This window comes from Onychostoma macrolepis, chromosome 01 (assembly GCF_012432095.1).
Source record: "Onychostoma macrolepis isolate SWU-2019 chromosome 01, ASM1243209v1, whole genome shotgun sequence".
Lineage (NCBI taxonomy): Eukaryota > Metazoa > Chordata > Actinopteri > Cypriniformes > Cyprinidae > Onychostoma > Onychostoma macrolepis.
Genome location: NC_081155.1, coordinates 30924062 through 30939411, shown reverse-complemented (window position 1 = coordinate 30939411; position 15350 = coordinate 30924062). Strand labels below are relative to the sequence as shown.

At 36.7% G+C, this 15350-nt stretch overlaps 1 protein-coding gene across 4 annotated transcripts in view; it reads left to right on the top strand.

Moving 5' to 3' along the window:
* slit2 (slit homolog 2 (Drosophila)) overlaps positions 1-15350 on the top strand; it is an 81424-nt gene that overhangs the window by 63717 nt on the left and 2357 nt on the right. For 2 of the 4 annotated variants that reach the window (XM_058776050.1, XM_058776049.1), the window contains 14 exons: positions 284-355; positions 985-1056; positions 1170-1241; positions 2370-2533; positions 2930-3054; positions 3495-3592; positions 5829-5968; positions 6552-6645; positions 10291-10428; positions 10536-10776; positions 10878-11008; positions 13408-13562; positions 13640-13925; positions 14018-14226. In XM_058776050.1, the coding sequence (XP_058632033.1) occupies positions 284-355; positions 985-1056; positions 1170-1241; positions 2370-2533; positions 2930-3054; positions 3495-3592; positions 5829-5968; positions 6552-6645; positions 10291-10428; positions 10536-10776; positions 10878-11008; positions 13408-13562; positions 13640-13925; positions 14018-14226 (1997 nt within the window). Of the gene's footprint in view, positions 1-283; positions 356-984; positions 1057-1169; positions 1242-2369; positions 2534-2929; positions 3055-3494; positions 3593-5828; positions 5969-6551; positions 6646-10290; positions 10429-10535; positions 10777-10877; positions 11009-13407; positions 13563-13639; positions 13926-14017; positions 14227-15048; positions 15090-15350 lie in introns of all 4 variants that reach the window. The other 2 variants (XM_058776060.1, XM_058776053.1) reach the window with 2 other exon arrangements.

The window sequence follows — 15350 nt, the reverse complement described above, 5'->3', positions numbered from 1 at the left end:
GCCATGCATTAAACCATGCAAAGTGTCATATGTAATTCCTTGCAATAATTCCTTGGGATAATTTGGTTTAAATAAAATAAAAAATAAAAAAATAAATAAAAAAGCAATTAATGAAATAATCCTACATATAAAGAATATTTTGCTTTTTAATGCTGTACAATCTTGTGTTATTGACATTTACCCTAAATGTTGGCTTTAAGTGTTTGATTTTCTTGTGGCTCATAACACTCTGCCTTTGTTTGTGTGCGTGTGTGTGTGTGTGTGTGTGTGTGTTTTCTTGCAGCGATTTGAGTAATAACCAGATCAGCACATTGTCCAACCACAGCTTCAGTAACATGTCCGAGCTGCTCACCCTGTGAGTGTCAACATGATCTATGGCTTTGGTTTGTGCGTCTGTGTGTTTTTTGTGCAAACACTAGTGTGGTTGTTTATGTCTGTAGTTGTGCATTGTGTGTGTGTGTGTGTGTGTGTGTGTGTGTTCGTTTGTTTCTGTGGTTTATGAGGACACAAGTTTGTATAATAACATGGGTATGACATAGGTATTACAATGTGAAGGTGATTTATGAGGACACTTTCAGTGTCCCCATAATTCAAAAAGCTTATAAATTATACAGAATTTTTTTTTTTTTTTTTTTTTCCTGTGAGGGGTAGGTTTGGTGTAGGGCGATAGAAAATATGGTTTGTACAGTATAAAAACCATTACGCCTATGGAGACTCCCCATAAACCATAAAAACCAATGTGTGTGTGTGTGTGTGTGTGTGTGTGTGCGTGCGTGTGCGTGCGTGTGGGTGTGCGTGTTTTTGTGACAAATGATTGACATATAATTAGTTAATAATTAGATTATCTTCCTGTCTTTATTTCTGTTTTTTTTTTAGATGTAAAATCCACAATTTTAGTTTTTTTACTTACTGAGTTTTTATGACCTGATGCTTCTATGCAAATATGTTTTTGCAAGTACTGTAATATCTTTTGTTTCATCCCAGAATTTTAAGCTACAACAGACTGAGGTGTATTCCTGTAAAAGCTTTCGATGGCCTCAAGTCTCTGCGTCTGTTGTGAGTACCTCATTGATATGTGTGTGTGTATGTGTGTGTGTGTTTGCTATTAGACTTTGATTTATGTGTTTTGGACTCTCTTGGATGGCTTCATTTCTCTCTTCTCTCTGCAGGTCTCTCCATGGTAATGATATTGCTGTGATCCCAGATGGAGCTTTCAAAGATCTGTCCTCGCTCTCCCACCTGTACGTATCTCAGAATGAACACACACACAAGCACGTATGAGTGCACCAAATAGGTTTTGACAGCTGGATGTACTTTGGTTCTTTCTTTTACTCTCACACAAACACACTGAAACACTTTCTTTGTCTGAACTTGGGGTTCTGCAGCCACAGATTGCTTGAGTTCTCGGTCTCCCACGATGACCCTTTTTTATAAATCCCATGGATCAATTTCACAAGTGTAATTATGACTGACAGCTGAGTAGAACAAATCTACAGATTACCGTACACATGAGATTGTCAAGCAAACAATATAATAATGTTCACTGTTTATATAAAATAGTACATTTATATAAAATAACTATTTATTAAACCCAAATCAAATCAGTCACATCATGCATGTACTGCATGTGGATTTTATTATATAAATTTTTTTTACATTGCTTCAGATAATGCTAATTATAATAATTTTCTTATTTTGTCTATTTTCTCATACATGCATGTTTCATTACTTTTAAGTATTTAAGTACTGTGCTATGCAAATTTATTGACATTTTGCTGTATAAACAATATAGCAAAATCTTAAACAATAAACACTTAACAACTACAAATGTCCCCACAATATATATTGTCATACTGCCCAGCAATATATATATATATGTTTCAACGGTTTCATTCAGCTCTGAGGGCTAAAAAAAAAACCTTTAAAAGACTATTTTGTGTTTCATATGAAGTTAATATTGATACAAACGTGACCAAAAGTAGTAATGTTCAAGTGTGTGAGAAACATAATTAGACTATTCATTTCCACAAGTTTGATACACTGACACTGATTTGCAGACTGACTAACGTGATAGGCAGGCATTATCATGATAGGCAGGCATTACCGCATTGACAGGGCAATCAGCCAATCAGAGCAGCATGGAGGAACTACCAACCATTAAACTCGCGCTCTATTAGAACTCAATGATCTGACACATGGCAGCTCCCTATGAAACTTCATCCGCTAATGTCACTGTTGGATGCTGTTATTTTAGAAAAATTAGCCAATATACACACTATTTAATATCACTTTCATTTTATTTTTGCATCGCTGATTATTTTATCATCCAAATTTTTGGAGAATATATGTAATGTGTGTTTTTCCTGCAGGGCTTTGGGAGCAAACCCTCTGTACTGTGATTGTCACATGCAGTGGCTCTCTGACTGGGTAAAGAGCGGCTACAAGGAGCCTGGAATTGCACGGTGTACCGGTCCTGGAGAGATGACCGACAAACTACTGCTGACTACACCCTCCAAGAAATTCACATGCACAGGTAAACCCACCTGGGAACTTTAGACACACTCGTCCAGTCACAGAGAGGGCATTAGTACTAACTCTAACACTGGCTTACATGCTCAGATATTAATATTGTAAGTAATGTGATTTGATTGGTACATTTGTAGAGGTGCCGGGGACTTGTGGTTTTCCTGTGCCAGGTAAGGAAGTCAATAAGAGCCCAATCTGAGCTCCTAAACCCGGCCCCCTGTATCTGCCACCCAACCTTTCCTCGAGATGAAAGTGACTTGTGTTAGTTGTGAGCCAATTTTGTGATGCTTTACCTGTTCAATCCTATGTGTGTTTGTAAGTCTTTGCTTGTATATTTGTTATATTTCTGTTTATGTGTATAACATGCTGTGTAATTTCTTTTTTTCCTCTGCATTTTGCATAGGTCCGGTGGATGTGAGCATTTTGGCAAAATGTAACCCTTGTTTATCCAACCCTTGCAAGAATGACGGAACCTGCAGTAACCATCCTGTCGATTTTTACAGATGCACCTGTCCATATGGTTTTAAGGTACAAACACACCTAAACACAAACAAGAGCATATCATTAGTGGCTGTGTTAAGGTATTAAACTTCATACCCACAACTTGTTTTACACCATTTGTGCCCAATTGGTACATGACAGGATTGTGTGGTTTGAAGAAAGGAGCGCTAGTACTTTTGAAGACAATAGACTTTTCACATGACAGGCAGCAAAATAACAAATACATAAGAAAAACTGATAGAAAGGGGACTGGAGTCATATCCAAATTATCTTCCAAAAAATGAGAAATATAGTTTAATCTTACGCTCTGACTATGTAAAACAATAATTCTAAACCTTGAATGCCCTGAAATATCTGTATGCATGTACACTCATCTGTATAAAGTAACATTTGTACGTGAGGATAAGCAAGTATTGAAGATTGATGTGTGGATATGGATTTGTAATGCAACCTGCTTGTTCATATAGGGCCAAGACTGCGAGGAACCGATTCATGCATGCATCAGTAACCCCTGTCAGAATGGAGGCACCTGTCATCTGAAGGACGGAGAGGAGAACACTCACTGGTGAGACACACCTAGATCATCGTCATCATTGAAAAGCTAAACCGTTTGAAATTACAACTGATATGTATATGAGAACGATAGAGATCCTTTATTGTATTCAGGCCATGTTGAATGTGGCTTTCATTTAGTACATTAAGTACATGCTCAGATGTGTGTGCATGTGTGTGTGTCCTGTTGCTCCAGTAATGAATATACTTTATGGACAGAGTGTGTCTAATCTGTCTTAATCAGACTGAAGTGTCTGAAACTGATCTGAGCTCACTCATGCACTTAATCAGCCAATCAAGGGCCTTTCTGTGGACACACACACACAGCAAAGACGAATGTGTGTGTGTGTGGAGGGGTAAACTCAGGTTCAGCTGCAGTCATATACTGATCAATGCTAATGAATCCTGTGTTGGTGAATAAGAAGAGTTTCATTTGAGACCTTCTACTTTACATGTTGATTAGGTACTGTAATGTAATACACCCACAGACATACACGCACAGTGCATAAAATCATTTCTCCTATCCCAGTTTAATGCGCAGAGACAACCATAAGTAAGTCATTCATAGGGTAATTTCCCAAAGAGTGAAAACACTACAGCTCTGTAGCGCTTTCAAACTATTCACTCAACCTTGGGTTCAAACAATGGTGTGAATTTGGAACCTTGTAATGTACTTATAAATGCATTATCATAAATGTAAATGAATCCCTAATACTAAATTTGAATTTAAACCAGCTTAGTTGAATGCTGCACTGTGTAGGGTTTAAATCTTCACTCACGCACATACATGAAACACTTGAGTGCACTAATGTAAGTAGTCAGACATACTGTGTGTGTATAGCACTGAATGCTCAAACAAACGCATATGTGTAACAGAGTGACAGAAGCGTGAGGCAAACTTTTTATTGACAGACATGGTCAACAAACACAGGCAGGGTCGAAACACTAGCAAACAGGTATGGCACGGGCAAAACACAAGAATATTCCTAGGGCTGGCTTAGGTCATCGATCGGCGAACAGAATCCAGAGGGCTTGACAAGAAGAGTAATGAGCAATATTCCAGATGAGGTAAAGACAGAGTCCAAGCGGCGAGACAAGGGTTAATCCAAGGTACACAGGCAGGAATCAGGAAACAAAAAACAAGGCAAAACGAAAAGACTAGACTAAACTAGAACAAGACTCCGTAAGGCAGCTATTACAGGAGACTAAACACGAAACAAACACGGAAAGGCTTGGTAAGTAGCTAACACTTGGAAAATGCTAAACGCTAGACAATACTCAGTGATCTGAACAGGATCTGAGTGGGTGTTATGTAGTGTGTGCAATGGCTCTCAGGTGAGCGTGTGATTGTTGACAGCTGTGTGATCAGTGCATTCAGCTGTGTATGTGCAATCAGTGCAATGGATGATGGGAACTGTAGTCCGGAGTGACATTTAATACATTTAATGTTATTCACACATACATACACTACTGTTCAAAAGTTTGGGGTCAGAACAATTTTTAATGTTTTTGAAAGCTATCTGTTATGCCCTACTACCAAGGCTACATTTATTTTAAAAAATACAGCAAAAACAATAATAATGTGATATAATACTATTATTACAATGTAAAATAAACTTTTTTGTATCTTAACATTTGTTAATATATTCATGTGATGGCAAAGCTGAATTTCCAGCAGTTCCTCTAGTGTTCAGTGTCACGTGTTGCTTCATAAGTCACTCTAATATGCTGATTTGGTGCTTAAGAATCATTTTATCAATGTTGAAAACAGTTGTGCTGCTTGTATTTTTGTGGAAACTATGATACATCTTTTTCAGGATTCTTTGATGAATGCAGTGTTCAAAAGTACAGCATTTATATAAAATTTTTAGAAACAATGTAAAAGTCATTGATTTTTGTACCAGTTTAATGCATCCTTGCTGAATAAAGTAACTTCTTTCTTACAAGAAATTTCTTACAAGAAAGTTTTACTGACCCCAAAACAACAAAAAAGAGATGATGTGATGATAATTTCTAGGCACCCATACCTACACCTTAGAAACAGCAAAAAAAAAAAAAAAAATTGAAGGAGGGACCCGAAACATGTAGGCAATGTAATATCTAGAACATTGAACTGTGAGAGAAATGTAGTTACATAGAAACAAACAATTATAGACAGTTATAGAATGACGCTACTGTTCATAGAGTTTCCCTGTTTGAAATAAATATTTCAAAAGAATTAAAAAGTCTTATTATGTGTGTATGTTCAGGTGTGTGTGTCCAGATGGATTTGAGGGCGACGAATGTGAGATAAATATTGATGACTGTGAAGACAATGACTGTGAGAATAATTCAACGTGTGTGGATGGTATCAACAACTACACCTGTCTCTGCTCACCTGAATACACAGGTAACACACACAAACACACAAACACAAGGAAAGTCACATGCTAAACGCTCTGTTCTCTGTGCTTTGTGCTTAACTGTCTGATGCTAACATGCTAATAATGTGCTGCTTGAGCTAACATGCTAACATGTCAAACGCGTCCTCTGTATTTCTTTGTTTTTCTGTCTTTCTCTTGCTACTTGCTTCCCTTTTTCTACTAGCTGCTAATAATAATGAGGTGGAGAAAGGTTAGTTTCACTCTCTTTCAGTTCATCCTCCCATTGTCTCTTTCTTTCCTTTGCTGTTTCTGGCTAGTGCGTCCTCTGTGCCTGCGAAAGTATGAAACGCACACACACACTCATTGATGTTTCTCTGGCTGGTCCTCTGTCAATAGAGGTGTATTGTATTGTTGTTCCTCAGAGTATTGGTATTTTGTCATCTTGCCCACTACAAGATGATTTATCAGAGACTACCCTACACACGCAAACACACTCCTGCTGGTTTAATGGGATGTGATCCTTGATTTCATACAGTAAACACTTTGATTACTGTATGTATACCCCTCCTACTCTTTCTGTCTGTTTAAAATGTATATGTGTGTGTGCAGGGGAGCTGTGTGAAGATAAGCTGGATTTCTGCGCTTCAGAGCTAAACCTGTGTCAGCATGACTCGAAATGTATTCTAACCGCTAAAGGATTCATGTAAGTCACTAAGATCCCCACTACCTGTATTATAAAGTTAGCCTTAAACTATGAATACACTTTCTTTACTGACTATCTGAAATATATACTGTCTGATTTTCTGTCTAATACAGATGCACAGGTTTTTATCCATCCTTCTGAAAACAAAGTTGCGTTTAAAAGTTACTGGACTGCTTTTGGGGCATTAGATTTACAAAGTTTATAGCATCAAAAATTTAAAAGAAAATAATTCAGAGTCACTTTATTAAAATAATTAAAATAAAAAGACTAAGATGTTGAACTCTGTGAAATATTTAAAAATAGTTATAAACATTTAGAAATAACAGCTGTTTTCATCAGTGATTATAATAAGAAATGATTCTTCAGCACCAAATCAGCATATTAGAATGATTTCTGAAGGATCATGTGACACTGAAGACTGGAGCAATAGCTGCTGAAAATTACATTTTTAAAACAGATTAAAACAGAATTATATTTTATATGTTGTATTTTTAGTATTTTTGATCAAATGAACGTAACCTGGTTCATCAAAAGAGACTTATTTCAGAAACAACACAAAAATATATCTGACCCCGAACCTTTGAACAGTACTATATTTGTATAATTTACTGTATATATTATGGCTCTGTGAGACCAGTCGTGACAATACCTCAGCATACTTCTCTGACTCCAGTGCATTTGTACTGTACTAACTCCTATATGAACATGTCTTTAAACAGGACATTTAAATCCTTCCCTATAAAATTGCCCTTCTGCAGTCACTCAAGTCTTTTGGATCCAAACCCTGTTTGGATTCAGTTTCATCACTCTCTCCCCTCCAGACGTCCCCTTCTCTCTCTCATCTCGACTTTTATTTCATTCCGCTTTCCACCAGACCAAAACAAACGTTGTGTTAGAAACCATCAGATGTGTATGCGTGTGTGTTTCCTTCTCTGTTGATATGTGTGAGAAGCAGACCACATAAGTTCATTTGTGTGTTTTTATGCCCATTGGTGCAGATGTTAACACAACACTAGAGCTGTATGGAATGCAGCTGGAGTCTCTGAGGTTCTGCTCTGTGTTTGTGTTCTGATATTCCATTACAGCTCTCCCGTTGGGTTTACTATAAAAATGAGTTGGAGGGGGGTGTTTTAAAGATGATATGGTGTGATACTATGGGATGATGAATGTGTTTATGTAGCGCTTTATAGTATATTTAAATTCATAAAAAGAACTTTCATTTCAGTGGTTTAAGTAACTAAAACTTTTGTAATTAGAGAAGTCTAATCTCAGAACATAATAGATTTCACTGTTCATAAATATTATTATTAAAAAAGATGCAGCATGATTCCAACCACAACAATGAACCTAATTTAAAACCAAATTTTAAATTATTATTATTATTATTATTTTACATATGGCATCTGAATTTTGACAGGTTTATTTAGGGTATTTTTGGTGGTTTTTAGTTAACATATATTGACTTTGAGGCATAGGATGCTAGTGCGGCTTATGCAGCTGTATTTATATATACTGTAGATATGCAGCTATATATCTGATGTATAAAAACCCATTTATATTTAGCTTTAAAATATATCATTATAATATAACATAATTATATATATATACATATATATACAGCGGGTAAAGTAAGTATTGAACACATCACCTTTTTTTCAGTAAATATATTTCTAAAGGTGCTGTTGACATGAAATTTTCACCAGATGTCGGTAACAATCCAAGTAATCCATACACACAAAGAAAGCAAAACAAATAAGTTCAGAAATTAAGTTCTGTGTAATAAAGTGGAACGTCACAGGGGAAAAGTATTGAACACATGAAGAAAGGGAGGTGCAAAAAGGCATGGAAATCCAAGACACCAGCTGAAATCTATCAGTAATTAGGAAGCAAACCTGCCCCTTGTCAGTGGAAATTAATATTAGCTGCTTCAGTCCCAGCTGATGGCCTATAAAAAGGTGTCTCATGACCAACATGTCACAAGAAACATTTCATGATGGGTAAAAGCAAAGTGCTTTCTCAAGACCTTCGCAACGTCATTGTTGTAAAACATACCGATGGCATTGGTTACAGAAGGATTTCTATACTTCTGAATGTTCCAGTGAGCACTGTTGGGGCCATAATCCGGAGGTGGAAAGAACATCATTTCACCATAAACCGGCCACGATCAGGTGCTCCTCGCAAGATTTCTGACAGAGGAGTAAAAAGAATTATCAGAAGAGTTGTCCAAGAGCCAAGGATCACTTGTGGAGAGATTCAGAAAGACTCTATTGCTAAAGAAAAAGCATGTTGAAGCTCGTTTAAAGTTTGCTGCACAACATTTGGACAAGCCTATGGAATACTGGCAGAATATAGACTGGTCAGATGAGACAAAAAATTGTACTCTCTGGATGCCATAATACACACCATGTTTGGAGGTCAAATGGCACTGCACATCACCCCAGAACACCATGGTGTAGCACTGGCAAAATTCATATGGAAGGATGAATGGAAAAATGTACCGAGACATTCTTGATAAAAAATCTGCTGCCATCTTCCAGGATGATGAAGATGAAATGAGGGTGGACATTTCAGCGAGACAATGATCCCAAACACACAGCCAAGGAAACTCTCAATTGGTTTCAGAGAAAGAAAGCTAGATGGCCAGCCAGTCACCTGACTTGAATCCAATAGAAAATTTATGGAAAGAATTAAAGATCAGAGTTCATAGAAGAGGCCCATGGAACCTTCAAGATTTGAAGACTGTTTGTGTGGAAGAATGGGCCAAAATCACACTTGAACAATACATATGAGTTTCTCCATACAGGAGGCGTCTTGAAGCTGTCATTACCAACAAAGGCTTTTGTACAAAGTATTAAATCAATTTCAGTAAGCGTGTTCAATACTTTTTATTTGGGTCATTCCATTTTATTACACAGAACTTAATTTCTGAACTTATTTGTACTGTTTTCTTTGTGTGTATGGATTACTTGGGTTGTTACCGACATCTGGTGAAAGTTTCATGTCAACAGCACCTTTAGAAATATATTTAATGAGAAAAATGGTGACGTGTTCAATACTTATTTTACCCGCTATATACAGTATGTATTATTATATATTATATAATTATTTGGTTTTTATATTGTCTTTGCACTATTTATAATATAATATTTTTTTTCCACAATAAATATTATTCAACAACCCAAAGGCAAAACTAATATGAAGTAACCTCCCAAAAAGAAACTACAAAAGCACAAACTGTTCGTGAAAGTTGCAGAGGGAGAGAAATCTTTTTTCTTCTTGTTACATAGATATATGTACATAAATATGGAATGCACAATGAAAGTCAAATTATGCAAACTTAAACTTTTTTCCTTTTTTCTACACATTTCTACACATTAATTTTACTGTAGACCCGACTTGCACCTTCTTTGGGCCCCCTGGGGGTCCCTGTACCCCAGTATGAAATTATGATTAATGTTTGTCACTTAAATAGCTATTAGCTGTTGTAAAATTGTATAGCAATAAAAATGTTTCAATATGAAATGCATCAGTAGAGAGAGAATGAGAACTGTGCTTGTCAAGCTATTTCATGGAATCTTTCTGATATTTATCGGACAATGTGAGTTTTAAATATTAAATGTGATGATTTTGTGTGTGTTTGTGCAGGTGTGAGTGTACTCCAGGTTATACCGGGGAACACTGTGAGGTGGATTTTGATGATTGTGAAGATAATAAATGTAAAAATGGGGCTCAGTGTACCGATGCTGTGAATGGCTACACGTGTGTGTGTCCAGAAGGGTACAGGTGAGCAGGAATACAAAAACACACTACATTCTTCAGTAAAAGATCATCGGAGTTCAACATGTGAAATACATATCTCACTGTGTGTGTGTGTGTGTGTATGTGCGCAGTGGGTTGTTCTGTGAGTTCTCCCCTCCAATGGTCCTGCCGAGAACAAGTCCGTGTGACCACTATGACTGTGCCAACGGTGCACAGTGTGTTGTCAAGGACACAGATCCTGTGTGTCAGTGTCTCCATGGTTATGAAGGCGTGCACTGTGAGAAGCTGGTCAGCGTCAACTTCATCAATAGAGAATCGTTCCTGCAGATCCCCTCCAACCTCATCACAGAACAGGCCAATATATCATTACAGGTACATCACTAGAGTAAGAGTGAGAGTCAGAGAGAGATCAAGATAATTCTTCATCAGTTATGCATTTACACATACTCATGTGTTCTGTATGCATGTCCTAGATTGCCACAGATGAGGATAATGGAGTGCTGCTGTATAAAGGAGATAATGAACACATTGCGGTGGAGCTCTACAGAGGTCGCCTGAGAGTCAGTTATGACTCCGGATCCTACCCCCCTTCTGCCATCTACAGGTACACAGACGTTTATACTGGTGTCATTTTACAACACTTTCACAGCACTAAAAACGGCTTATCCAATCACAATTTAGAGTTGAAACTATCCATTTTACAATAAGCTATATCTAAACCAGGACATAATATAGTTTTCTTTTTCTTTGCTTTTTTCAATCAAGTAAATTATATTTACAGAATTTATATACCCACACTAACGTTCAAAAGTTGAGTAAGTTAATTAAACTTAAAAGTAAATTAAGTATTAAAGTAAATTAAAGTAAATTAATACTTTTATTCAGCAAGGATGCATGTCATTAATAAAAAGTGATAGACATAATGTTACAAAAATAAATGCTGTTCTTTTGAAGAAAAATTTTTTTTCCAATATATTGTAAAATATATTAAAATAGAAAACACTTGTTTTAACTTGTAATAATATTTCACTATTATTATTATTTTTTAATCAAATTAAAATAGCTGAGTCCTTCAAGAATCAGCTAAAAACACATCTCTTCCATCTTTATTTGACCCTCCAACTCTAGCACTCTCTACTCTAATTCTATTCTTAAAAAAAAAAAAAAACATGTCCCTTTTAGACTTGCACTCTATTCATTTACTGCTTGTTTTCTTAAAAAAAAAAAAAAAAACTAACACTAGCTTTTCTAATCTTTTTGTATTCTATCTATTTGTTTTCTTCTTATTTATTATACAATTAACAAAAGCAAAAGAGGCCTCTAACACTAGCTTGCTCTATTCTTTTTCTATTCTATCTGTTTTCTTTTTTCTTTTTTCCTTTTTATTATATAATGTAAAAAAAAAAAAGCACCTTGCTACATGTACTGCGTTAGGCTAACTGAGACTTGTTATAATCCATTGCTCTTTTGTTGATTTTGATTGCTTCCATTGTCCTCATTTGTAAGTTGCTTTGGATAAAAGCGTCTGCTAAATGACTAAATGTAAAATAAATGTAGCCTTGGTGAGCATAACCCAAACCTTTGAAGTAGTAACTTGCAGTTACTCTATATATCAGGGATCACCACACTCGGTCCTGGAGGGCCGGTGTCCTGCAGAGTTTAGCTCCAACTTGCCTCAACACACCTGCCTGGAAGTTTCAAGTATACCAAGCAAGACCATGATTAGCTGGTTCAGGTGTGTTTGATAAGGGTTGGAGCTAAACTCTGCAGGACACCGGCCCTCCAGGAACAAATTTGGTGGTTTAATTTCAAAGCCATTGAAATAATAATTATTTACCAAGTGATATACATTACATTTTAACCCTCATAAGCACCTGTTTTCCTGTTTACACTAGTGTCCTTTGGGGTCAATATGACCCCAAAATTGAGAGTAATTGTAAAAAAATTATGAAGTACTTTTGTACCTGTTTACCACAAAAATCCTCAACTACACCATTAGCTAGCATGTGAAATATTAAATTATTATGAATAAATCCCTTAAATGATTATCTAAATTGAATTTAAATCGTTTCTGGATATTGATCTAGGTGTTAGGTGTACAATTCTGCCATCTGATGGTTAGAGAAAAACTTTTTTGAAAGAATAGTGTAATAACCATATATATCCAGCAGAGGCCCATAGAGAGCCATTCATTTTTCTGGAAGTGGTCAACTGCTCCTCTCACAACTTTTCTGATATATATTTTGTAAGTATATATTGAAACATTATAAAATACATTAAAAACAGTATTTTTGCCAAAGTTTAGAATTTGTTTTTATTGTTTGATGTATTTTGAAGAGCCCGTTTTTGCAATAATGCCACATAAATTTGCAGAAATGCCACACAAGTTGTCACTAAAACGTGATTGCAGGTACATATTTATGTCATACTGACCCCAAGGTGCTTAATAGGGTTTTAATTGGTCACACTTTATTTTAAGGTCCAATTCTCGCTATCAACAAACCATTAGCTATGACTTTTGCCTCAATAAACTCCAAATGTGCTGCTTATTAATAGCTACTAAGGTAGTTGTTAGGTATTGAGTAGGAAGGGTATAGAATATGGTCGTGTAGAATATGTGCTTTATAAGTAATAATAAACAGCCAATATGTTGGTATATGAGAATTGGTCCCTATACTAAAATGTTACCTTTGAATTTTACTTCATATATTTTAATGTGGGAGCAAGAATGGAACATTAAGCTGAACTTTAGCTTAGGTTAATTTTTCACAAAAATCAGTTTTAGATCAAAAATAATTGGCAAAGGGTGACAATTATTGATTTAATAGTTAGGGTCACAGACATCCTATAAAAAGCTTGTTTTTCAATAGTAATGATGAAAATCCTTGCCTTTATTCCTTTGATGTCTAATCAATTTAATGCCTTCCTCTTGTTTATGATGGTCAATAGCTCAACACTGTCTGCAGGTATTTTCCTCACTGTTCATTTCTGCTCTGTCACTAGTGTTGAGACTATAAATGATGGCAGTTTTCATGTTGTGGAGCTGGTGGCAAAGGATCAATCTCTGTCTCTTTCCATTGATGGAGGAAGCCCCAAATCCATCAACACCGCCAGCAGCCCCAGCCCAGGACCCAGCCCTGCTCCGCTTTATCTCGGTGGTATGTCAAACACACTTGCCAATTTAAAAAATGGTTATTGCGTATAATGTCAATATAATAAGCCACTATCTCTTCAGGAATTCCTCAGCAGTCTGGACTAGCCTCGTTGCGTTCCTCCGGGAGGAACGGCTCAAGTTTCCACGGCTGTATCCGAAACCTCTACATTAACGACCAGCTCCAGGACCTCACTCAGTTCCTGCTGCAGGAGGGGGTGGTGCCCGGCTGCCAGCCCTGCCAGCGGAGTGTGTGCGCTCATGGGCAGTGCCATGCTACTGGACAGTCCTCCTTCAGCTGTGAGTGTGAGGCAGGATGGACTGGCCCACTTTGTGACCAGCAGATCAACAACCCATGTGACGGGAACAAGTAAGAGACTAAAAAGTGCACACGTGGTTTCATTATATAAGAATGATCACCTCATAACAGTGTTTTTTTTTATGTGTGTGTCTGTCTCTCAGGTGTATCCACGGCTCCTGTCTGCCCATAAACTCATACTCGTACAGCTGTCGCTGTCATCCAGGCTTTGCAGGTGTATTATGCGATGAAGAGGAGCAGTTGAGTCCCTGTCAGTACATAGCGTGTAAACACGGGCGCTGCCGTGTGTCTGGGCTGGGGAAGGCCTACTGTGAGTGCAACAGCGGCTACACAGGGCCAAGCTGCGATAGAGGTACGGCGGGGTGCTTTCACCCTTTATATAAAACCTGATCTCATCATAAAAAATCTGACTACACATGCATTTTTGCAGAATACATATCATTGCCATTTCCAAGTGAAATGTCCACTAATTAACACTGGAAGGGAGTTATTTTCTTAATAAATAAATAAATTTCAATAAAATTTCTAAATGTTCCATAAACATTTAAATCAACAGCGATTCAACATTATTTTTTCCCATTGTTGTTCGATATTGGATATTTAACTGCTCATTTTTAGATTACCTTGCTGTAATTTAATAACATTTTTAAATGTAATCTTTAGCCAAATCTCAAATGCATGTACAGTTTCATGTTGTACATTTTGATGTTGTGATGCTTAAATTCAGGTTTTAGTTTAATCGGCTGATAATAATATATAATTGTAGGTTTAACGTCATATCCAGAATGGTAATATCTGTAACTTGAACCCTAAATCTACCCCTACCTTGATTTAAAATGTATTTTTAAATCAAAATCAACCTCAGAAAAGAACATATCAAATGCATTTAAGCTACATTCTCTCACAATTTTAAGGAACAGACTGATAACCTTCTAATTTTTATTTTGTGGTGATGCATTTCATGTTTTATGCATGGTCAATACTTATTTACTCACCTCTACTGTAACTTGTGCTTGCATGTGTCAAAAATGTCTTTAATGCGGGTGTTTTCATTCTCAACTTGTGTGTAGCTTGCTGTTGATGCTGAAGTGCTAACCCTGTAAGAAGCTAATCTTGCGCTATTATTATTGCTATTTTACTAACATTCATTTTTAACCTTCCTGTAACCTTCAAGCTGCTACTGAAAGCGGTATGGACCCCACTCAGGTCCGCCAGGTGAGGGATGCATGTTGTGTGTGTCTGTGTATATATTAAAGGAATAGTTCACCCAATAATGAAGATTTGCTGAAAATGTACTCGCCCTCAGGCCATCCAAAATGTAGATGAATTTTTTTATTCATCTGAACAGATTTGTAAAAATTTAGCTTTACATCACCTGCTCACCAATGGATCCTCTGCAGCGAATGGGTGCCGTCACAATGAGAGTTCAAACAGCTGAAAAAAACATCACGATAATCCAAAAGTAATCCACACAAC